Source organism: Cephus cinctus, unplaced genomic scaffold (assembly GCF_000341935.2).
Source record: "Cephus cinctus unplaced genomic scaffold, Ccin1 Ccin1_scaffold0123, whole genome shotgun sequence".
NCBI lineage: Eukaryota > Metazoa > Arthropoda > Insecta > Hymenoptera > Cephidae > Cephus > Cephus cinctus.
Window position 1 is genome coordinate 532,081 of NW_014332857.1, and position 24,931 is coordinate 557,011.

At 40.0% G+C, this 24,931-nt stretch overlaps 2 protein-coding genes and 1 long non-coding RNA gene across 15 annotated transcripts; 2 read left to right on the forward strand and 1 right to left on the reverse strand.

Annotated features, from left to right (window-relative positions):
- Positions 1 to 2,216: 2,216 nt before the first annotated feature.
- LOC107275190 lies at positions 2,217 to 8,686 on the reverse strand. Of its 8 annotated transcripts, none has more exons than XR_001539651.2 (14): positions 8,550 to 8,686; positions 8,000 to 8,472; positions 7,280 to 7,773; positions 6,582 to 7,197; positions 6,255 to 6,436; positions 5,733 to 5,987; positions 5,056 to 5,672; positions 4,794 to 4,981; positions 4,424 to 4,728; positions 4,156 to 4,344; positions 3,774 to 4,095; positions 3,562 to 3,701; positions 3,281 to 3,443; positions 2,217 to 3,146 (listed from the first exon to the last, which is right to left on the reverse strand). It is a non-coding gene; the product is annotated as an uncharacterized LOC107275190 (long non-coding RNA). The 8 variants fall into 8 exon arrangements; XR_001539650.2 differs by having other exon boundaries at positions 5,733 to 5,990; XR_003058140.1 differs by having other exon boundaries at positions 5,056 to 5,174; positions 5,600 to 5,672; positions 5,733 to 6,436.
- An 8,311-nt stretch (positions 8,687 to 16,997) lies between these two features.
- On the forward strand, positions 16,998 to 20,376 carry LOC107274886. 2 transcript variants are annotated; one of them, XM_025079827.1, is made up of 10 exons: positions 16,998 to 17,319; positions 17,436 to 17,667; positions 17,727 to 18,214; positions 18,307 to 18,317; positions 18,387 to 18,838; positions 18,910 to 19,322; positions 19,380 to 19,546; positions 19,733 to 19,881; positions 19,952 to 20,100; positions 20,218 to 20,376. In XM_025079827.1, exons 3-10 carry the CDS (start codon positions 18,180 to 18,182, stop codon positions 20,249 to 20,251), a joined length of 1,410 nt encoding a protein of 469 aa, XP_024935595.1. In that variant the 5' UTR covers positions 16,998 to 17,319; positions 17,436 to 17,667; positions 17,727 to 18,179; the 3' UTR covers positions 20,252 to 20,376. The 2 variants fall into 2 exon arrangements, with proteins under 2 accessions (XP_024935595.1, XP_024935594.1); XM_025079826.1 differs by having other exon boundaries at positions 17,727 to 18,317.
- Positions 20,377 to 20,451: 75 nt separating this feature from the next.
- On the forward strand, positions 20,452 to 22,945 carry LOC112493642. 5 transcript variants are annotated; one of them, XM_025079822.1, is made up of 6 exons: positions 20,452 to 20,644; positions 20,716 to 20,812; positions 21,052 to 21,115; positions 21,198 to 21,978; positions 22,044 to 22,392; positions 22,471 to 22,945. In XM_025079822.1, coding segments are annotated over exons 3-6 (1,578 nt in total). In that variant the 5' UTR covers positions 20,452 to 20,644; positions 20,716 to 20,812; positions 21,052 to 21,114; the 3' UTR covers positions 22,918 to 22,945. The 5 variants fall into 5 exon arrangements, with proteins under 5 accessions (XP_024935590.1, XP_024935593.1, XP_024935592.1 ...); XM_025079825.1 differs by lacking the exon at positions 21,052 to 21,115 and having other exon boundaries at positions 21,137 to 21,239; positions 21,300 to 21,978; XM_025079824.1 differs by lacking the exon at positions 21,052 to 21,115 and having other exon boundaries at positions 21,137 to 21,978.
- Positions 22,946 to 24,931: the final 1,986 nt, after the last annotated feature.

A 24,931-nucleotide genomic window follows, 5' to 3' on the forward strand; every position in this document is an offset into this window, starting at 1 on the left:
GTCAATAATTCCTTATCGAGTACTACTTGGCGGGTCCGTGCCAGGAATTCCAAAGTACTTACTTTCAACGTACTATTACTACTGCTTCCCGTAGTTGATTATGATTTAATGGTCATTTAATAATTAATAAAACTGTAGATAATTCCTTATCGAGTACTACTTGGCGGGTCCGTGCCAGGCATTCCAAAGTACTTACTTTGAACGTACTAATAGTATCCTAAAACTATATGTTTGTTATTAAGCTCTTACCATGATTTTTTTTACGAGTTATTGTTAATAAGCTCTATATAGAAAGTTGACATTGGTTTTGAATTTAATGACTGGCATAATAAGCGCAAATCCATATCAAGAAATGCACGGACCCGTCAAGTAGTACTCGATAAGGAATTATCGACAGTTTTATTAATTATTGAATGACCATTAAATCATAATCAACTACGGGAAGCAGTAGTAATGTAAAAGAGTAGTGAAAACGTTATAAGAGATTTTGAAAATACAATTAAAATGATGGGCCAGTGCTAAATCATATAATAGGCAAACATGTAGTGACTTATGTACTTGGCCTCCATAATCTGATATCAATACTTTTTATTAGAGGAATACACAGCACTTGGCGTAGTTTTTTACACGTAAGTATTTTTTGGGGGATTTTAAAGACTACGAAAATTACAGTTCACTAACTTTATCGTCGACACAAGATCACTTAGAGACTAGGGGGGTATCTTCAGTCAATCACTCTACACGAAGTGTAGTCGGTAAAACAGTTTCATTGTACAGAGATCTTTCATTACAGTCGTCGATAAAATAGATTTACTACCTTGAATAATTGAAAGCTATTTCATAAACTCCATGCAAGATAGCAGCACTATACCGCTTTGTAAAAATTTCTTCGTTCATACATTTTCCCTCATATAGGCCCGTTTCCTTCAGCGCAGTTTAATACATAAATTACGCTTATCTTAAAAATACAAGTATCTAATTGGCCAATAGCACAGTTAAATTATGCATTGAACCGTGTCGAATAAAACGGGCGATAGTGATTTTCCCAGTATCTAATAAATTAATCAGCAGTACACTGTCCTAAGATCGAGCAACATTTTTACCAAAAATTATTTTTACATCATTAAAACACATAACAATACCCAATCATATACTCCCGTATTAAAATGAAAATATGATATTCCACCAATGCACCAAAAATAGTTGGTCGCCCTACAGCAACTGTCTGTCATCCGTAAACTTTTCGCAGCCATTTGCAGCAGATGTCGCTCGAAGTGGAGAAAAAAAAGGCACGATATTACGTGGCATTCAGGGGTGAAATCGTGGTCACACGATTCCCACTAATATTTGAAGATTTCGGTCTCATATGACACTATCCGCGACACGTGGTCGGGTTCTTAACGTAACGTTATTGCCAAGAAAAGTAGACGCCGGCAGTTCACCAGGCAATAACCGCGAAGAATGGTATCAGGCGAACCCAACCTTTCTTTTTTTTCAACGACACAGCCACTAACCCACTCCTGTCCAAATCAACTTTACGCAGGAAAAAAAATGCAAAAACAATATTTAAATAAATTCGATTATACTCACCTGACTCTGACGCGTCCCACACCAGACGCCGCTTATGGTCCCGCCTGGGCTCACAATAAACGGAAACGGGCCCATTACGTTCGTAAATGCTTCGCACGTTCTCGACTCACCATTCGTCGGGGACATCTTCATAAGTGGATGTACAAACGGGTGTCATGTCATGTCATGCTTTACAAACGTCGGACTGGCTGCTAGTAAGAGTAAAAGAATCGTACGTATTACATGAGTAGTAAATCTAAACTGAAACTAATGTAAAAGCCAAAGCACTTCCTGTTTATGGGAATCATTCTTGGCACGCCATCGCATAAGAATCGACGCTTTCTGAGAAATATTAGCCAAAGACGTCGTCCAATGAGCGTGTAATTAGTCGATTAGACAGGGGATGGTTCTCGGTTGGTATAATTAGTAATTACATTGCGAAACGAAGTAAACATGAAATTTCCGGAAAATTTAGGAAGGAATATTTCATGTTGCAATGTGGCAAGTGACGTTCCTATTACTTCAGGATATAATAAATGTATACACAAATGGGGTAACGTGGAAAACTGGAGTTAACGTTAAGTGATATAGGTAAAAAAAGAAAGAAAAAAAATGATAAAGGTCACAGTTGAAATTCTTAAGTGCGAAGGTGGATCTTGGACTTTATTAATGATTTCCGCTCTGGATAATTTCATTGCACATTCCTTCTACATCCTCATGGTATATGGAAGTTAATTTTACCTTAAGATCCGTTCTACGTATATTTTTTCTCCCACAACGATCATTGTCCTAGGTGTATACAAGTGATAGACGGTAAAGATCAAAGCCTTTCAGTGTCATAGGTCAAGAGATTATTCCAATCAAGTTGTTATATCAGTGTAGTACATAAGAAGGTTCTATCAAAGCTATTTCGCGGTTATAGATAGGTCGAAAGTTCTTAGCATTGGAAAACGATTGCGCCTGGCTGCTGTTTCAAGGTATAAAAGTAATTTGCTGAACGCTCTTAGGATAATTGAATGGGGCACCGAATAAAATAGTCTTGAAGATGAGCGCCGTTCTATACAGTCGTCAGATTTGCTGGTTGAAAGAGAGAGAGGGAGAGGAGGAGGAGAAGAAGAAGGATAAGAATATATGATAGACGAAGAGGGGATGGGCTGCAAAGATAGCAGTGGATGCTGAAGGATAAGATGTAAGGAGTAAAAGAAGATGAAGAGAATTGAAAGAAGAGAAAAGACGTCGGAGCCATGTGGCAGGCGCAAACGGTGTGAGTAATGGCGTCGGCCAATCGCTTCCAGCTCTAAACACGAAGAGAACGTCTTTGGCCGTCCGAAGCGTAATAACGAGCGAACTATCATCATCGGAATCATCATCATCGAAGCCTGGGGTGGCAGCAGCCTGGCAAAAGTGGGGGTAATGACAAAATTATACACAGAGGATCGTACCCTTACATGAAGATATAAGATCTCGGGTGTCGAAAATGTTCTCTTATCTGCAGTGTATTAACTTGATGAAGATGGTGGATACGAGAGGAACGATTTCCGTCGTTTAGGCTACTTAAGAAAAGCCTGGGGCTTCACCTGCAAAATTTACAGTCTCTTTTAAAATCATTCTATACAATGTGCATGGTCGTCTTACGTATCTTAATAGTATAATCATTGAACTAATTTTTATGAATTATTAGAGACTTCATAGACTCACTTTAGAGACTTACAGTCAGGTTTATTATTACCAACGGGTAATGTATGCTACGTCATTTTTGCTCAGGGTTTAGAATTCCGTAAACGTTGGTTAACGATTGCCCTTTACCCAACTGGAATTGGTTTCCATATACCAGGATTCTTGGACGACTACATATTACGGGCCAAATCGTAAAACTGGGAAGAAGTGTTCGAAAATTAGCAAAACAATTGTAAATGGCAGTCTTGCCAATGGTTGCTCGAATCATTCAGTCTCTTTTCTATCTGCCTTACTCTTTTTTTCAGGGCAACCCACTTTTATTTTTCTTCTTCATATTCCTCGACGCAGCCCTCTTCACTCCATTTTCAAAGAAGTTCGGACCGACAGCACGAGCTGCAGATTTCTCCTTCAGAAACGATCGGTAGCAGCGCTCTGTCATTATCCAGCCGAGGTTGCTGAAGAACAAGAAGAAAAAGAAGAAGAGGAAGGATCCTTGCAGTTGGTCAAATTCCTTTAAAGTTTCCTACCTTCCGTAACATCCTTCGCGGCTGGAACTAACGCGACGTCACAATATTGAAGTTAGCCGCTTCTCTTTTGACTTTCCCGGAACGAAGATAATTACTTGCTCTACCTGCTCGTCCTCGTCTCGGCTATCTTCAGGATAATTAGGATTACCCGAATGACGTACCTGAATGGATGGACATTGGCCTTTGGCATTGTACCTGTGACGAAATGCGAAAGTACAGCTTGCAATTCGCTACGGCGTTCACGCCATCCGGATCGTATTGTAAGGACGCCATGACGTCCCCGACGCCTCCATATGAAAAGTCATACTCTCAAGATACTCATCTGTAATATCGATTTCCTTTTAGCTCATTGCATACACGTGTAGAATATTAATATACCCACCCACATTAAACGACGCACGCTGCGAGTAATTAATTCAAAGCGTCATGCATTAATAACCGTATTATTAATGAGCATCTCATTATCGTCCTACCTACTTCTCCGGTACATTTATCACCTATCAATATTCTAATACCAGCTAATCACTGTAGACTTGTCGGTCATGTCGAATCTCCAATCTATTAAAATCACCTAGAAAGGAATAATTATGTGAAATCATTATTTTCAGTTATAACTTACATTGAAAGCATCTCTAATGGGAAGTCGTTACCTTATTCGATCATCATGGGAATTGATAACCGGACGTTGCTATTCGATAATTCTTATTGAACAGACAGGCATCAGGTCTGGTCTCTTGACATGACTAATGACGTAGCTATAGAGACGTTCATAAGTACGATGGTAGTTTCGTTTTCTCTCATTAAGGAGCACGCGGTATGCAGATCGCAGATTAATATGTTCACTCCTATTAATGGTGGTCGCCAGCGGCCATTCCTATATGCTTACAATAAAGCATAAAGCGTCCTGCAATTAGCTCATCGGTACGGGAGGAATTAGTCGCCTTGATTATACTGACTGTAATGGAAATGAAAGTCCATGGATAATTATAATTAAATTTATATTACACAAGGGATACTTACCCAAAGATAATCTTATACAGTAGCCATTGTGGATTAGAACGATAAGACATTGAAACTAGTGTTGGAGAAAAAATTCCAAATAATTTGAGGAAATTGTCTGCCACTGTCCTTAATTATCTCGTGTCACGAAGTACCTGGTTGTAATGGTCAGTGGAGGAATTGTTTTCAGTTGACGAAGTAGTTGGGTTCTAATGCAGTGAGTATAAGGTAAGGTTAGGTTGGTATAAAAGTATCTAAAAGAAAGACCAGAATAATTACATACCCCAGGAGAACGAGTAATACGTGTACACGCACGTGAGCCTCTTCGTAGCTCGCGACGTTCGGCTCTTGGGTAGAGCACTATATTATATCATTGGCGGCCATTTTGGACCACCCAAGTCGCTGTCAGAGCATAAAAAATATGAAGTTCTTTTAGGGCCGCCTTTTTTCCATGCCGCTAGCGGCGCGGTTCTGGCGGATCGCTATAACGGAAAGCCAGTCAGCCAGTCAGCCTGCAGTGTTAGAGAAAGATGGTTGGAATGAAAGAGAGAAAAGTGGATAGAAGAGTAAGTGGGGAAAGAGGGAGACAAAATGGGGAGTAAGGAAGAAGAAGAAGAAGAAGAAGAAGAGGGAGAAGGAGACCTATAGAAGTAGAAGAAGGACGAGAGGCAGCAGGAGTATAGAAGAAAAGGAAAGATAGAAGGGGCCCGAGGGCCCCTCGAGGAACGTAAAAGAAAGATGTAGTTATGTAGTTAAGTCGGGTTAGATCGAGCCGTCCGCCATCGCCACGCCGCGCTTTTTAAAACTCTCCTCTCTCAGCACCATACTCCACACTTGGATCCTGTGTGTAACTTTTACTTCATCCGCAGCATCCTCATCGGGTCCATTCCGCTGTCTCTCCTACAGTATACGATACATTATACAATGAGAGAGAGAAAGAAAGATTTACTCTTTTACTACCTAGTCGTTGTCGTTCCTTGTAACGTAGCCATCAGGTTCCAGGGTGTCCCTCAGGAACATCCAGACTCTTCTCGTACCGCCTTTCTCTTTCCTCACACTCTTGTTTGTTATGATGATGCCGTTTTCTTCTGCTTCTTCTTTTTGCCATGGATACGGCTTGCGAGTAGCCTGTCGGATGTCTTGTCTTGGATGGAGTTCAGACAGTCCAGGGTTTATTCAGGTCTTTTATCTAATCCTCCATGTCGGTTTCACTGTCTGCTATAAAGTCACCATTTCCTTGTGATATAGAAGACGAAAGAACTAAAGTCTAAATCTTCACTTGCTGTGTTTTCAATATATTTCATGCTTCAATAGTCAAAGAGTATGAAAGAGCACATCGTGGTCCAGGACGATAACTCAGTGCAGATGGCTGACAATCATTTTGAATAAGATTACTGTAGTGGTATACTTTTGACTTGACAATATCCCAAGTGTTTCAAGTGAATCGATATACTGTTAGATGGTTGGGATTCGATGACGCACCCTGGACCGCCTATTTATTCCACAGAGTGAAGACCTTGAGGATGCTGTGTAGTATGCGAGGAGAGTCAGGCTCGTGGATGCCAGTGATGCTGGGATGGATCTTGATTGTGATGGTGATAGTAGTGTAGTGGTGGTACGATCAAGTCATTCCATTATCTGAATTGAGTGGTGTTCGTGGGTACCTACAATCATTTTTTTATTTCCTTACCATCTCGTCACGCCCTGCCGAGCTTACCGAAATAAGTCCACAAGACGTTTTCGTTAACCATGCAAACTCAACGTCTTTCAGGATGATTCAATTGAGTCCACCAAAGAGAATTCGAATACCTTTTTTTCCGAGGATCCATTTGATGAAGCAGAATAATTATATCCTAGTATGAGATCTCATGACGATCAACACCTTGAGAGAGCTTGAGGCAAGAGTGAAATATGAAATATTAAAAAAATGAAATTCAGGAGCGTCTTTAGCTCATTCTGAATTACAAGATGATCAACTCCAATTTAAGATTAAAATATTGCCTGCTAATGGGATTACGTCGGTCGCATATAAAGTGTAATTGCATTATTATGCTCAGCCTTCGCCGGACAAATTGCCCCTCATTTTTTATCAGGAAATCATCCGGAACGTTCAACCAGCTATCACGTGGTTCAAGTTATACGGTTAGTCGATGAACTCCATAATAGAAGACATGGGGTTGTCACGGGCCAAACTTGATATGCTTGTATTACATTGCCAAAGGCTTCAGCAAGAGCTCGTAATTATCCGGTAATTACGTCGTGGAATTCGCGTTGCGTCGTAGACCCTCACGAGTGTTCCAATTAGGCGAGCCGCACGTTCTCCAATATGGCAGACCAGTGGTTCCATAATCAGGTTCAGTTCTCTGATACTCATTGCACGTCATAAAATTCTTCAGATTGCTGCGTCAAGTCGTAAATAATATACCTGCCATATGAATTCACAATTCTTTTTAATTTCAAATTATTTGTATTATGTCTGGTTCTTATATTGTGTCAAGTAAACTTACTGTATCGTATGTATATCTATATACATTGTCCTTGCAGTTACGAATACCGAAAACTAATATAAACCTGCGTCCTGAGAACTACAAGAGATTTCCATTAAAAAGAATCGTCGTCAATGAATTTTTCTTGATCGTCGACGGAAACTCAAGATCACGATCCAATCTATCAGGATTTATCCTTTCCTGTCGTCCTAACATCCTGACTAACTTTCGGCCATATCAGCCCGCAACGGTCGTCGCAGCTGCCGCACAAAGTCCTGAAGCCGTTTCGGTAGTGTTACTATATAGAGAATCCTCGTCGGTAGGCGGCAACTTATCTGCTTTACGACTAGCTGCTCCTCTCCGGGAAGCAGCGGCACCAGATCCCGCAGGAATTCAAGATAAAATGGTGGCTTGGTCGTCGCGCAGCCATTCCCGGCCTAATTAATTCGAGTAGACTGGTAAGGTAAGAGAAGCCATATTTCTCATAGCACATAGGTAAGGTCTACCGTTCCCATCTAACAAAAAAAAAAAAATAATCAAGACAAATCCGTATATTCATAATAATAAAAACTCAATTTAACATTTTTTTCACGCCTCCATTAAACATTAGATTATTACAGCAGGTATGCGGTGACATCTAACCTCAAAATGCATGTTGGTATCGCATCTGCATATAATGCCGATTAAAAAATTGATTTAAAATGAAAATCCAAAACTGTGACTCATCATTAAATTATTTACCAGTCAGGATGATTGTTATGAAGGTCCTAGTGGCAGAGAGAAGTTCGTCCACTTTGGACTATTCCCATAAAATGGTAATGTCCCGCTTGCGTTTGACGGTGGCGTGCGTAATGTGCCAGAGCGCAGATACATGGGTTAAGGCGCGTTCGTAGCTCGGCGAGAGATCGTAATCTGGGTGGTTCTCAGTGTTCTGTGTGTCGGGTGGCAGCGGCAGATAGGAATCGCCTGGAGGCTCCGTTTGCTTGCGAGGTACCAGCATAACACACGGGGATAGGATAACGTAGGACCCACTTAGCTACTAATGCTGTCGCTACTCGCCCTTTCTCCGTGTAAATTATAACCTCTTCTCTCCTCTTGGCTACACAAACTGTAGTTTCGTATTGCTTCCATGGTTACATAGTGGATCGGTATGCACTTGTGGTGGCCTCATGCTTCAAGTATTCTGATAAAGTAAAACACGGTCGTAGCAGGATCTATTGACATTTTAGAGGTTAGATTTTAAGTAGCGTAGGTAACGTATCTTTACGTAATTATGTTTTAAGATACGTACGGACACAGTAGATCGTTTCGATTTATGGTTATGAAAGAACACTCGATTATTTTAAATACAACTGCCAGGTGCTTAAGGCCTTCGGTCGGTATTGCTGGTGGACGCCATTGTGCTCTTTCGACGTTTGACGATTGTACCGACGCTCTCGCGGGACGGACGTCGCAGCAGTCGTTTTTGGACGAGTAACGTTCACGGGAATTTAGGACGGAGGGAAATGGCGTAAACGTGACACGTGTTGGCATTGTGTCACATTCATTGTCGCCGGTTGTGTCCTGTTGGTATGTCTCTAACAAATCTGATGTATTGTTGGGTACGTTTGGCTTTCATTGTGGTTGGTCGCTCGGTTTCTGAGCGACTAGCATCGACTTTTACAATAATACCCCGGTGGTTATTATGGTTCTAGATTGTAAGCGGAAAGGGAGAATAAGAAAGGGAAGATGGAGCCGCTTTTGGATCTCGAGGATGCTGGTTACAAGGCTGAAGTGGGCGGTAGTCATGTTTTTGCTTGTAGATGCGCCTTTTCATTGTCGCTTTTAACTCGGCGGGCTTCTTACATTGTCCTGTTGCCAGGACACGCGCATCCCCGTATTCAGTCGCAGTTGGTATCCGACTGCCAGCTGGCAATGGCTAATTGTCTTGGAATCCTCACGGTCCTAAGAAAATATTCTAGATACACTATACGGACAGTTCTTAAGGTATTAGTTTATACGAATACATATACGAATATGGCGTATTCGCCTTTAACACTTAGTTATCCGAATGGGTAGAACGTACAGTTCGCTCTAACGCACGCGGTTGACTAAGTGTTAAGATCATTTCTATAAAGCAAGTTATGTATTGAGTAGACTATTATTATTTTCATACAGCAATGGTAATTGTCAGAAGTTGTAAATGATGTAGAGTAGATTTCGTAAGCCATAGCAATAACATCACGAAGTGGAAATGGCTAAAGGGTTTTCTTTGTTCTTTTCAATCTGACAAGGGATGGAAAAAGTAGATGGCGAAGGCGCTCTCCAACCAGAAGGAATATCAGTATCGAGGATGATCCGCGTGCGAGGCGCCAGCTGGTTCATATTGAAAACCGACCCCCTTTATCCGGCCGATTCTCACCCTGCTATACGAAGAACCTACATCATTTTCACTCCCCCTCTTCTACTTCCTCCTGGCACTAACTACCCTTCGAGTTCTTCGGGGGCCACACCCTGTAACTCGAGGCTCCACCCCCTACGAAAGATCTCTCCTATTAGCCTCTGAGTCTTCTCCCTAGGGTGTTATAGGATTACTCTATACTCTAGGATTCTCTATACTCACCATCAGTATCATAGAACTAACCAAATAAAAGTATATACACAGTCATCTGGGTATATTCCACTTCGTTCATTATCTAAATAAATTTCGTATTAGCACTGCCAGAAAATATCTTAAGGAAGGAAGTGAGGAGTTTCTCCTGCTTCTGATTTTTGATTGATCGTGACCACTATCATAATCAATATCCCCATGACATAAGCGATATACTCCAATGGCTGCTTCTCGTTATCCATTTCTCTTAGCAATGGACAGCATGCGGCGTCATCGCGCCGTCATTTGCGAGTTCTCACTCTCCCTTTTAGTCTCTCAATATATCACAGACTCTCCCTCTCTTATTCTCATATTCATACCCCGACACTGCTCGCAATGCTTGTACGCCCACCTGAACAGCTACCAGATAAATAATCCACAAGAATCTTTCGTCAAAGTTCTCCTATGGGATTTATAACACAGTGGTCCACGATCTTCCCTTGTATATCTCCTTCGAATTATTTTCATCCCTATAATAGTCTCACGTGGGAAATTTTTTTTTGCTATGTCTATCCAAGCACGTATGATTCGCGTTACCGTGCACTGTCTACCATGCACTTAGGGTCTCTGATGGGGTGTGTGTGTGTGTGTGCAGAAAAATAGAAATTAAGGGCCGCTGAGTTATCGCGGTTGCGTGTGAAGCGGCGCGAGATAAATCAAACCGCAGACTCGACCGCAGCGCCACCCCACCGCTGGATCACGAAGGCAAAAACCCCATGGCAAATCCCATGGGATTAATAGAGCTTGAGAAACGCATGGGGATTGGTCGCCTTCTAGACAGCCGTTTGGCTCCTTCATTCTCATACTCGAATGGTCCTGCCTATATGGTAGGTACCCCAGATCAGGGGTTCTTTCTGTATTCTATGGGGTACCATGGTGTTCCTTGATGCGGGTTAGATTTGCAAATTAGCCCATATTCAGGGCCTTTCTTCACATATGTTACCCAGTGTGCCCGAGCATAAAGCATGCTGCTTTACTTCTACCCTCTTTTCTTTTCCCCATTCTCCATTTTTTATTTTATATTTTAATCCAGAGTTATTTCTTCAAAGGTGTATCCAGTGCAATGGCCACCACTAATGGCTGTCCAAGTTCAAGGTATATTTGTCGCTGTGGTGTGATGTTAATGGGGCAGTAATGGCGATCGAGATACCCATATAACCATACACGGGGCACTGCGGGAAAAATTAAATCATGCCCGTTCACGTGCAGCTCGCAAGATCCAAATCTAAATTACCCAGATATATTTGTCTCTCGCGTGACAGAGATAAGTATTAATAACGATTTTATCATCGAGTAATACGCACACCAGAACAAAAGGTATACCTATCATTACCTTATTACGTGACGACTCAAGTAGCACCATAGAACGTCGACCATAGTCATTCTTTTCGTTTGTAATTTGTCCAAAAATTTTTTCAGGGCTACAAATCTCTGTTTGATTATCGTGACAGCAGAGTGTGGAGGATGAATAAAAAAAAGGTACATATAATATCGGTACTCCAGTAAACATAAAACAGCCTGCTTCTTGTATCCGCCATTGTTTGCCTCATGCGAGAAAGCATGCGGCCATGTTTCCAGTGTATGGGGCGACCGGTAAAAAGAGGATGGGAGAAAAGGTGGAGCAGGAATACGATGGAGAACATGACTGTAGCCCTGGGCTACGTATAGGGACTGGTTTAGCTCCAGGTAATTATAACCTATAACGATCGGTCCATCAAATCTGATCACCTGGATGGAACGTACCTGCCTTACCCGACCGCCTTGAGGATACCCTTCGCTACCTTCTTGGATGCTTTACTAAATGAAGCTTTTACAACAGCTCTGTGTATTGAGTTTGTTATGGTATCAACACTATGCAGCTTCACTACACGGTGTATCAATCAGGAATGATCAACCTGAGGAAGGCGTACCCGATCGGCAGGTAAATTTAAAAATCCTTATACGTATCTCTTGCAGAATTAAATATTCGCTGTAGGCGTTTACCACTCTCGGTCGTCGTCCTCGTCCTCATGGGGACTATAATGTGTTCATGAAGCGATATCTCTAGCGTTAATGGGGAAACAAGTTTCACCGTCCTGGGGTTCATCCTGGCAGATGTACGAAACCCACCCCGGGGATAATTGAGTATTGTGGTGGGACAAGAAAATCAGAATCACTGCTGTACGCCATGTTTGTACTGTATGGACTCACCGTTTAGGGAGGACAGTGTCTGTTGCCATCATTGCGTTTATTCTTGTGCGTTGTATCCCCATTGAGGAATAATTTATCATGGGTATTGTGATGTAACGACACGTTTAACGTAACGAGCGCAGATGTTCTAATATGGTGGTATATATATATATAATATATCATATATATGGCTGATTTTGAATCTCTATATATTACAGGAATAAAGTGGCTACTAAGTTGATACGTGATGGTTTCACTGGCTCATGGCGAAAATGTCTGCTTCGCACGGAAGCAACAAATCATCCCAGTTTCAACCACCGAGAACACCATTACCAGACTCCATGTTGAAAACCCTTTAACGCACCTCCACCTCGGCTAATTGCGAGCTGGTCGATTACGCCTGTTACCCAGACGCCAACTGGTTTCGCGGCGACCGGCGTCCGGACGATAATAAAAGTCCGTGCCGTGCGAATTATCCCTTGGCGTAGCCATAGGAGACTTCGGTCTAGCAAAGAAGAAGAAGAGGAAGAAGAAAAAGGTTACACTGTTGGGCTCGTTAGTGTATCGATTGCTTTACTTCAGATTCTTCGCACTTTTCAAACCTACTCGACACAACCCTTTTTAACCTACAAGCTCATCCCTTCAGCATGAGGTCAACAGAGGGCAAATATCAGAGGGTAACCTCACTTTTGATTTTTATGACTTATCTAATTGTCAATTTTATTTCTTTTTCTTTTTAAATCTGTATTCTGATCTCTGTACTATTTGTTTCTTCTTCTTGAGGTCCTTTATTACTTACGTCATCGTCATTGTCTCGTCTGCTAGGATCACGTGACCAAACGCCATTACTACCGAAGCATTACGGTACACGATCACTGTCACCTACCAACATTCTCCTAATCGGCAGATAAGACGGAAATATTTGCCACGACATGCGAAACGCTAATAAAGATAAAGCACTACGTGGTCCGGCAGTCTCGACCATTTTCTTTCGTGACAAACGATTCGCGGTTCTTGACATGGCAGACCGGGACGGCCATGGCAGCCATAGTGGCCGGAACGGCTAAGATGTTAAACCAAGTTTCCATTTTCCACCTTGGTCGTCGGAATAACGAGAATGATGTTCTTGCCGTGACTCGGCACACGTAAACGTTGGAATTCGCGCTGGAGCTACTACCTGGGCCAACGACGATAGTTACCTACCACCCTGAGGTGATGCATCGCGGGGCGTGACCGACCCGCTGGAAATTTCGAAGACCCCAGGATGATGTTTTGACGTGTTTTGACAAACGGGCGCCATTATTTCGGCAGGGCAAACGACTCTTTGAAGAAGGATATTTTACTCGTCTTCTTTTGGGTCTAATTTTTATCTTGTTATTGATGACCACTAGGTGGGCTTTTTTTTCCTAAAACAATTTAGTTTTATAGGTTAGTCTGAATAGTAATGACTACGTTATTAAAGTACCCGAATTTAACGTTAGTCCAGAGGATAACGTAGTGTTCGGATACTTTCAGGGTGAAGTTTTAATTTATTATTTCAAAATAAGTACTCTTTGTCTTGAAGAACAGACTGTTCTTTTTTTTTTTGAAAGGAACATTATTAATTCCTACGCTTCTGGTAAAACTGCTAATGTCCTTCTTTGCTTAGGGGGATGACGCTACGGCGACGTTTTTCGAAGAGGAGGCTGAGGTAGAGTAAAGAGGGGTCCCGTTGTGGTATTATGTCGCGTGGGAATAAAGAATGCAACCTAGGTGATGTATGATCTCGACATACAACAGCAGCTGCTCCTTTCCCAGCCTCTTGTTCTCGCTGCGATCTTCCATCAGGAACCATGAAGATTTTTAGGCTCTTGTTTGTGCTGCCATCTTTTGAGACTCTGTATTACTACAACCGATTTTTCAGGGTTGTACGACTCTGAAAATTTTATATAAGGAAGAAATATGTCTGCCACTGCTTATCCTTATATATTCAGAATTAATCAGAATTGAAAAAGCTTCGATTAATAATCCTGGATTTCTTATGGGACAAATTTCAATCGATTTCCTGTATTACTCGTTATCATTAGTCGTTTACTGAACTCGTTAACGATGATGGTAACCAGCCGTGGTTCCTCCATCTCCTGGTTGCTGTTGCCAGGGCGTAACCAAACAGCTAATCATTAAGAGCACGCCCCTGCATGTAAGGCGTAATGAATACATAGTACCCAGTAGACCCCGAAGCATAATGGGTACCATAGACAAAGATACCAGTACCCATTCAATGCACAATATATAAAGCATATATCAATCTTAGGTAAATTTAGAAAAAATTACTATATTAATTTCCAAATAAACAATATAGAACGAAAATACAATAAAATTTATATGAGATGTACCATACACACAGTGAATTATATATATATACATTTTTATGGTGTTTTAGGGGACGAGTCCAGAAAAAGGTCCTTGCGGCGGATCAAGGAAATGATGTCGCGGTGTCGCAAGATAGGATCGATAGATCCCATAGAAAACTGCGACTCCCTCTAGGATCCTTCAGGATTATTCTCTGTCTCTGTGGCACGCCCCGACGCGGTGACATCAATGACTACAGGTACCCAACCTCACCATTCGTTGGCTCTCTGTTACGTTACCTTCACTCACTCACCATCCCTGGTCCAGGTATATATATACCTAGCACCGGGTTCCCTACTATCTCTTGATGCTGGGGGTACTTAATAGACGGGAGATGGGCTTGTTTGGACGTTTGCGGTAAACAGAGCGACACAGGGTGATCTATGTCCTTCAGGATGAAACGAACCGCTCACCTTCTGACACACAGGGTGGTCTCGCTATGGGGCTGGTTCTTTCTCCATGTCACACTTTAGGGGTAGATCGGGAGAAATCGATTGGAAATGTTTTTGGCGGTAAAAGACACTTTTTTTATGGTAAGAATTTTTATTGATTTTTCTGCATATGAATTTTTTGAGGTTATGAGGGTGTTATGGGTTTTTAAGTACTTTTTTTTCCTTATTGTTTATGCTTTTTTTTTTTTAGGAATTCTGACGTCATCGGTTATGTTATTCAGAACGCCATGCTCATGTCCTGCATAATGTTAGAATCCATGGGGTCTTATGGGGCCCACCCAGGATGGCTGCCGGTGTGTGGCCGCGTGTGACTACGTTAAGGCGATTAGTATTTGAAGTCTTCAACTGATGCTGCGTTGACAATCTTATGGTGATCGATCTGGCTACCACCTACTATTCATGGTAGCCATAGGAGGTCCTTTTCGTTTATTCTCTTCTTCTTTTTTCTTTGCGGCTGTACGCGTCGCGGTATTGGGACCTGTTGGATTTAGAAGGAAACAGAGCTCTCTTGCTTGAGAGATGAGTGTAGATATCCGTCGGCGAAACTAAAAAGACGCGCTTAGCTGTACGGAATTTTAGGGTAGAGAAGTGTAAAAGGATTTTCAAAATATTCATACTTTTTATCCTTGATCCATTGTGAAAATTTAAATTTATAAAATTTTATACGATAAACTAGTTGAACTCTTTCTGTTTTCTTCTATTTTGTAATTTTAAAATGAACCTCACACGCCATGCATGTACTCCCCGTAAAATCTTGTACTTTTGGGTGGTTTTGGGGATCTTTTGAATTTTTTGAAAATCCATGCAGAATCAACTGTACCAGAATATATAGGCTGACTAAAGCCAAGTATTGAAAAGAAGCTTAAAGGCAACTTGACAAAAGCCCAACAATTACTTTATTTTGACTTTGCGGCCGCCGCTTTTTGTAATCCCAAGTTTAGCCTGGTGCGAGTCATCCCTTAGAGGAGAGAGGGTACTCTTGCACCCTTGGTGTATTACCTGTCTCGTACCTGTCACCCCTACAGGAGATCTCGAAGATCTCCCGTATCGCGACAAATGGTCTTCGTTTGGCTTTGCCTTATGCCGATTTCTATGGATTCTGACGGCGGCGCGACCGGTGTCTTTTCCTCTTGCCAACCCCATGGACCACCATAGGATACCTTTCATCCCACGCAATACCACCATGTTGGCAAACAATCCATTCAATGAAGATTTACGATCTGTCGCTTGCGCGAAGTCGCCGAAAAGTAAATGTTTTTCGAAAATTTTCTACGCACCTTTTGACTTTTTCAAAATACGAGTGTCCCAAGAGGCAAAAGTCTACGCGTACAGGATTATTTATTTTCTATCCGTTTATACCGTATTTTGTTATTTTCATAATTTCCATTTTTCCTTTATTAGTCCAAATTTTGTGAGACGACTGCCGGAAGATTTTTTAAATATTTTTGATCTCCCGAGATGAATCCTCGATCTGAAACTACCTTAATATAATTCTTATACCGATCCTAGACTATTTTGCTCTTGAATAACTCAAAGTCGTAGTCCTACCAATTTTTAGGGTATCTTCACAACGAGCTCTGGCTCTACCTTTTTTACGCGTCACCGAAGATGTAGTCGCCTCGATACGCTCTTTTGCAAGTGAATGGACCGCGCGAGGATTGAATGGATGAAGGGACCGATTTTCCGCGGCAATCTCGTTGACTTTTCATGATTTTCCATTGTGATTCAGACTGTACGAATACCATCGTGTTAGTCCTGCTCGTCGTGAATGACAATACGAATCTCGTGCTTTTGCGGCTCAGTAAAAAATTTTCAAAAATGCGTGAGATCGCTTTTTCGTGAAGATCAAATGTTTTTTTTGAAAATCCCCTTTGCACATGAATACCATAGACTCTTTGTAAATTAATAGCGATTCATTTTTTAGGTTTACATTATAGAAAAAGACACCATGAACGAGTGGGGTATTTCACGGCTGACCGGATTACTTAATACTTTTTCAAATTTGAACAGACATAAATTTTTTCTATTTTTCTATTTTTTTATTTCTGATCTCGTAAAAAGAATACATTGAACCTACTCAGAGTGCTTGATCCGAGATTGACGTGATTATAATTTTTCTTTTTTTTTTTCTAATTTTCTTGTCAAAAATCATCAATTTTCCGATAACCCAAGCCACGTTAAATTAACAGTAATGAGACATGTAGCCTTTTTCAAAAATAAAACTGCAAGTAGTACCTGAGAAATGGCCAAGCAGCATGAAAGAAAGATTTCACCTGGTAATAATTTCGCCAGGATTTTAGCTCGCTCCAAGTCGGACGTGATGATCTCCAGAAGAGTGACAGACGGACAGGATGCCGATGCCGGGACTACAGATCAGGATCTGGATGTGACCGTGTTGGACGAGTGCATTAAATCATCGTGTGAGCGAACGTTTTAATTAATGAATTAAAGAAGGCAGTAGAGGTTTCCTTTTTGAATGCCTTTGATTCGTTGCAGCTACGTCCACTTTTTTTTTAACGTGCCTTTGATCTTGCAGCGTCCTGGAAGTTGTCCAACTTCGTAGCGAGGTGGCTGATCCCTTTACTCCTTGTGGCAATATTACTCACGTCCTTTTTCACTTTTTGGAATTTTTCCGGGCATTTCTTGTCCGGTAGTTTGACAATCATTAAGTGGTATGCACGTCGGAGAATTGGTACCAATGGGGTCGTGGAAGGATCAAAGTGAAAGCCAAAATATAATGCGGAATACTGGAGAAAATTTATTGAAAAGTATGTGTATTTTAAAAAAAATTGTTTGAAGATTTTTGAACTTCTTTATTATGTTTCAGGAAGTCGTATTGCTTGGGAGAATAATCTTTTCAAAAATACGGCTACATATATTTGCTGTAAGCCAGAATACAGTGATGATTATATTTGTGTGGATGCTGACTCTGAAGAGATGGATGGTCATATTCTTTTTAAGAAATCTCAAATTTGGAACGGAGCACATGGACTTCATGGTGGATGTAGGACTGATTTTGAAACTGGTAATGATTTAAAAATAAAAATGGTCACTCGACATACTAGTCCTGTGAGGACTGTAAAGTCGGTCGGGACTTCGCCAAAAATGTCCAAAAAAAAATGTACCATCGAATAAATTATTGGGTTGGATTTTCAAAATATTTGTTTCTTATCCGATCTGAAATGGGCTACGAATCGATACGTTGAGTGACATAACCATTTTGATATGGAAGAAACTCAAAATTGTGTATAATGTATGATAATCTAGATAAAAAAATAAAATGATAACATTCTTAGATAGAATATCGTTTTTAGTGTATGTAAAATTTTCAAATTTATAAAAAACTAACCTAATTTTAATAAAATGAAGCAATCAAGCAATTCTACTACGGATTTATCGTTCTGCAGAAAATCCGAAGGTACTGATTACCAATATAAAAATTTAAAAAATTATAATTATTAATTTCGAGTATCAACAAAAAATTCAGCTAGATCAAGTTCACCGAGGAGACCTAAAGGGAATTTCGAAGTTCCGTCAGAACTTTTGAATATAGATTCGAGTGAACTTCTCCAGGAAGTTCAACGTACTGTTCTGCTACGTCGACTGTGTGCAAATTTACAAAAGCAGGATGGGGATCTTTTATTGAGGAATGACAAAGACAGCAATACGCAGCTACTTCATCATCAGAAAACGAAACAAATGGACATCCGCGCTGTCGATATTCCAGCTTCCCGTGAAGTTTTGAATTATTCCTGTCAGCAGACGCCTGCCACTAGAACCAGGTACCCGGAGAGAAGGTGCAGAAACGCCTCGACTATAACGGATGAAGTGGTGCAAGATATCACGCAACGTCAGATACGAGAGATTCTTCGTAAGATTCATGAACTGAAGAGCAACATCAGCGAAGTGGATGTTCCATATCACTGTACAAAATATCCGGTACTGAAATTTTGAATAAAAATATATTTTTTTGTTACACGGTTTAATATAATTCTCTAAAATTTTTCTAGTGCAAAAGACGAAGTTCCACTAGCGTTGGGCAATCTCAAACGCCGGATAAGATCATCACTGATGTGGATGCTGCACGAAAGGCTCTCAAGTGCTTAGAATGTAAAATTCGAGAATTGAGGAAATTTTTTGAAAATCCTGACAGTTATGCGAAAATTATGGAATCGAGAAGGATTGGTTGCTGTCAGGAAAAACTTCCTCATCTTCATGGGTTTCTTGACGGGATGCAAGTGACTATGAAGTTTTTGGAAAGTTTTAAGGAAAATCAAAATTTGCCATTAGGAGGTAATAAAGATCAGCAGGAATCGAAAAAATTTCGATGTCGTGTAGGATTGCCAGTGGATTCTGAATTAATTAAGGAATCCGGATCGTGTGGCTCCGTTGAAGCATGCAAGAAGAAGGATTATTCTTTTGAGTTAGTTTTTTTTAAATATTTCTTTTTCATAAGTTTCATAAAAATTATGATTTTCAGGAATAAGTGCACTACCGAAATCAGCTGCAAAATCGGATGCAAGGATTCTTCTGTTCTGCAGGATTCAGTACATAAAGAAATTTCTGAAGAAATGTCTACAGAGAAAAGTGAACCAGAAATTTCATCAAGAAAATTAAGCAGAGTCGATTCATTGACAGGATCTGAAAGTGAGAAATAAAAATATGCTAGAGGATCGATAGACAAGTCTGACGAAGATAAATTTGGTAAATTTAACACGTTGACCGCCCAGCGTAAATTAAACGTAACCCATATATATGGGTGACGTGGCGGTCAACGTGTTAAAAATAATATGTAGAGCTAAGTAATTTTGAAAATATTTATATAATGTACAGAAATCAAAAAAGATTTATCTGAAAATTGGAGTGGCACAGCCTCTCAGTTGATCTTGGAAGAGGAAGTAATGCCGAAAGAAACATTTACGAGTGAAAATGCTGGAAAAACAAAAGGGTCTGGGATATTAACGGGTTCAAAATCAAAATCCGTAAGTGAAAAATAAAAAGAAGTGTTCCTAAGTGAATATAAATATCATAAAAAAATCTTCTACTCGCTAGGACACATCGCCAGCTGTCATATCAGGATATGTTAAGGTTTACACTCAAAAAACTCATTTTGACTCAGACAGAACAATGAATTTCGAAAAAATCCCAACGAAAAATAAAATATCGCAGAATAACGACAGTCAAGTACTCTCTGACGATCGGTACGTGATAATGAAATTTTGGAATAAAAAATCTGAAGAGAAGACACCTTTAAAGATTTCCAAAACCATTATTAAATTTCGTCAAACATGATTATAACCTCAATATCGAAATTTCAGTTTGACAATTTCAGAAAACCGTACACAGCGCTAAGGAAATAATTGATAATACACGTGCACGAGCGATCGTGTGAGATTTCGTAAAGGTGAATTTCAAAGTTCGAAAGTGGTTCAAGGCCCTGCGACGGAAGTGGAGGAGATTGCGTAAAATGGACGAAGATTCAGTACGTGCAAAAGTATTAAATTTTTTTACATATTTATTTTCATGAGTTCCAATTTTCTATCAAGGAACTTGATGCGGAAAAAGTCATTATTATCGCAAGATGTCCGCCTACTAATTGTGAAAATATAAAAATGGGATCCAAAACTTATCTTATTTATCGTGGGAGAGTTCTTCCCAGGGTGCCACCTCCTAGCCCTAGCCGTCTCAAGTCGATCGAAAGCTTCATTTCTGAGTGTAGTCGACGTAGTAAACCTCGTTGGAAAGGTAGCAAGCACGTTAATGGCGACATTTATTTATGGGATTCTTTTAAATACCTTTTCCATCTTCCCACGCAGATAAGTTAAGCAGAGCAGGTGCTTGGCGTTGGAAATAAAAAGACGCCACTTTATTCCAAAAAAATGAGATAAGTGGAGCCGGAAACACTTGGAGAAGGTTAATTGTTTTTTTTTTTATGGAGGTTAAAGGTTTTTTTTTTCAAATTTCACACTGCCTTATTTTGTCATTTGTTCATGTGATTTTTTTTTACTGACAAATGTCGGACAGTGTAGCTTAAAACTTGGAAATTTTTATCTCATCTTCATTTTAACTAATTTTCGAGACGTTTATACAAAATTTTTGGTATGGAGACTTTTTCTGCATCATGGTTAATGAGACTTTATTTTGTTCTAAAGTGAATGACGTGAAATTTCAAAAATGGATTAAGGAATGTTTAAAATTTATGTCGGCTTTGGAATAGTGAGTATTTTTGTGTTTTAGGTTAATGGGTATTGTCTTATGGTAAAGGGTGGTGTATTATTGTGTTGAATTTGTGTAATAGTGCAATCGACTCAGGAGGATAATGCGAAAAAAGGGGGGAAAGGTAAATTTACAAAATTTCAAGAGACTTGCAATGATAAATATGGGAATCAAATGCATTTAGTGACAGCCGAAGTTCCTTGCGACGGAAAGGTAAACGAGGTAAAGATGCTGAACGACAAAGTACTGGATAAAAAAAATAAAAGGGAAATGGAGAAAAAGGAAAAAGAGGTAAAGAAGCAAAAAGAGAAAGAATTAAAAAATGCGAAAAAACTGAAATCCGAAAAGAATATAAAAATTGTAAAGAAAACTGAACGTTCTAATCCTTTATTGGTATCAGCAACGTGTCCTGAGCCTGTGCAAGTAATTTGTCCAGAATCGCAATTCGAAATTATTCCAGTGGAAAAGAAATCCTGGATGAAATGTTGTCCAAAAAAATCGAAAGAATCAAAATCGAAAGAAAAACTAGTTTCGGAGGAGCGGACAATTTCAAAAACTTCAATAAAAATTGAAATTGCGGCACCGAGTACGGGAAGTCTCGCAGAAAAAAAACCATCCGAGACAAGTCAAAGAAGTTCAAAGTCCTTAAAAATGTCAAAATGTGCGAAATCTTCAAAATCCGTAAATACTCTGATAATTCAGGAAGAGAAATTTTCACAGTGTGAGATTTTCGAATTTTTTCCAATACAAAAGCCTTCAATAAATAAAATAGCAAGGGGACGTGGTTGTGCTGCAGACTGTTCCAAAACTCCAAAACGAGATTCCAGCTTGTATGAAAGAATCAATGGATGCCAAAGACCAAAGTATGTTATCAATTCATAATCCAAATTGCGATAATATGTATTTTAGAAAAATCAATTTTCTGTAGATCGAAGATGGAAATTTGTAAACCGCAGAAAGCGCCTAAAGAGAAAAAATCAAAAAAAGAAAAGAAGCCATCATTTTCGGACGAGTTCACGGAGAAGCTGAAACAAGGACTCAAGAAAATACAGAAAAATGCTTTACCGTTTTTGAAAAAAAAATCCCATAGGACTGTCAAAAGGATGAAGGAAGTTTACAAAAACGCAAATAGAAGCAGATCAAAAATCGAAGTAAATTGTTGCCTAAGAGACTGTGCAACCGAAATGTCAGTCTGCGTGTCGAGTATAAAACAAGAGAGTACATCTTCTCTGGCATCCAAAAATAATTGTCTGAAAAAGTCAAAACCACCAATCGAGGTTCGTAAACATTTGTTAAATCCAAAAAATACATATATATAATTAATCATACAAATATATTTTTCAAAAACCATGAAGTCTTCGTGCTCCAACAAGTCCCTACGATTAATGGAACCATATTCGACAAACAAGGATATGAACAAAGCCCCGGAAAAAAGTCAAAATTTAAAAAGCTGTAGAAAAAAGCAAACCAAAAAATCTGACAGTTCATTAAAACCAATGAATACCGAATCTAGATGCTCGATCAAATCAGAATCCTCGAAGGAGTTTAATCTGAAGAAAAGACGAAAAAGATCATCCTGTTGTTCCAGAAATGACAGTCCAAATAATTCAAAAGAAGACATATCCTACAGGCCCTTCAGTATTTGCGAATGTTCAGGAAACGTCGGTCTCCCCACAGATCCCTATGATCAGTACCCCATGTGTTGCTGTCCGGATGGAATCTGTGAAAATAAAAACCAATCGAAAAATTCAAAAAAGTCCAAAAGGAGCAATCAAGAAAAATCTAATAGAAACCATAAATAATAAAAACTTTCACCAACCAGTACCGAAATCAATAATGTTATCATCAAGCAAATCAAATCGAGTATTCCTATAGCACAGTATATAAACACACAACATAAATAGAAAGCATACCAACTGTGAATGCTTTTATCATGTATTCTCATTGACAACCCGTAACGCCTGATAGCCATAATGATGTTGACACTATTGAACCCGATAATTTCCCAGCGATTGGATGATTCGTTGAAGTGAAATAAAATAAATACTTGCACAGGCCGTTCACGTAGATGTGAAGTATCGATATATCATCCACCGTTATTCACAGGCAAATAGAGTTTTATCGTTTTATGGTTCTTACACGCCAAACGGACATTTTCCATTTTCTTTTTCCTTTCGACTTTTATTGTCTTCTGCTACTGAAGATTGTCACCGTCAGTTCGCTACAGTTAATTAATGAGACACCTACTCCGTATTCCACGACTGTCAAGAATCTTTTCACCAGTTACAACAATAAGGCCCGATATTCAAGTGACACAAATTGGGCCTCGTATGTACTTGAATAATACATTGAATTCTGTTCTATTGGAATAATCAAATATCCTACTCGACACGCAAGACTCTGACGTCTGTGGGGTTAGGCGGGTCGTACGTCAATTTTCTGACAAGTTGTTTAAGCGACAGGATTTATCGATTTTTAGATCCCACCAATAGTATATTATCTTATGGTTATGACTTGAGATAGGGTTCAATGGAAAGATCATTGACTATAAAGGTACAGAAAAATAATTAAATAAGTCATAAAAGAGAGTGATTACAGTATAAATGAAAAGTTAAAAAATTAATGTTCTCATTCTACAGGAAGTTGAAAGAGGATCAGAAGAGGATCTTAGAATTGAAATCTGGGACCTGAGAGGGATATACAAGGAGCAAAATGTGAAAGGATCCATGACCAATCGAACAATTGTTACCTGGACCCTTAAAGTTCTGTTTATTTACACGTCCCCATTTCCATCCTCGCTCACTGGATGGAAAGCGTGAAAATCGCGAGGACCCAAAGAAACACCGCAGGAGACATTCGTGGGCCTTACACGAAAACCTTCAAGTTTTCAACTTTCCAGTAGATGTCGGCTCAACCTGGCACAGGGTATCGCGTAGGCGTGTGTGTTCCTGGTAGTTTCCACACGCATAATCACCTGTCTCGTCCATCATAAACTCTGGACTGGGCCCCCAGATGTAATATGCCGAGGCCCACGCAAAACCCGTCCCGACGTCCGACGTCCCGACGTTTCAACACACGCCTACGAATACTCGGCTTGCTTTCAAACTGTCGTAAGTCAAATTGCCCATAGAAATGGGCCTTTCGGCTTGCGATTCTCATACGCGTTTATGAGTTTATACAATACGCATGCAGTCCTGAGATCATTCGCTAGATCATTATAAATGATCCTTGAGATAACCAAGTGAAATATCTATAATAGATACTCTGTAAGACTACAAGTTGCACGATCTAGATCATTGATCTACTTCATTTGCTAGATCATTATAAATGATCTTTGAGATAATCAAGTAAAATATTATCTATAATAGATACTCCATAAGACTACAAGTTGCACGATCTAGATCATTGATCTACTTCATTTCTATTGTATACGAATTGGGACTGATGCCATGTCTCCCGATGTCTCATGGAGGATCAATAAGGATTGACAGTCTGATCGACAGCATGTTAATGATCTAATTTTGATCTTGATGTCCCAGTGTCGAGTGAAGTTGACAGGTTTGTTTAAGAGCCAATTGTCGATCGCGAGATCGTAAGATCGATATAGAAAACCGTGCAAATCCTCGAGCCTCGAGTCCCTTATGTTGTCACTACGATCAATACGATCTTGAGTATCGATCTTTGATCTGTACTGTATAAACGATCATATGTATCACGTGATACTGAGCGGTATTTGCTCAGACCTCTTGGATGGCCTTTATTTACGTCATTTTTCACAAGGAATTTAATTAATGTTCAACAGTCCCCTGCTAACAC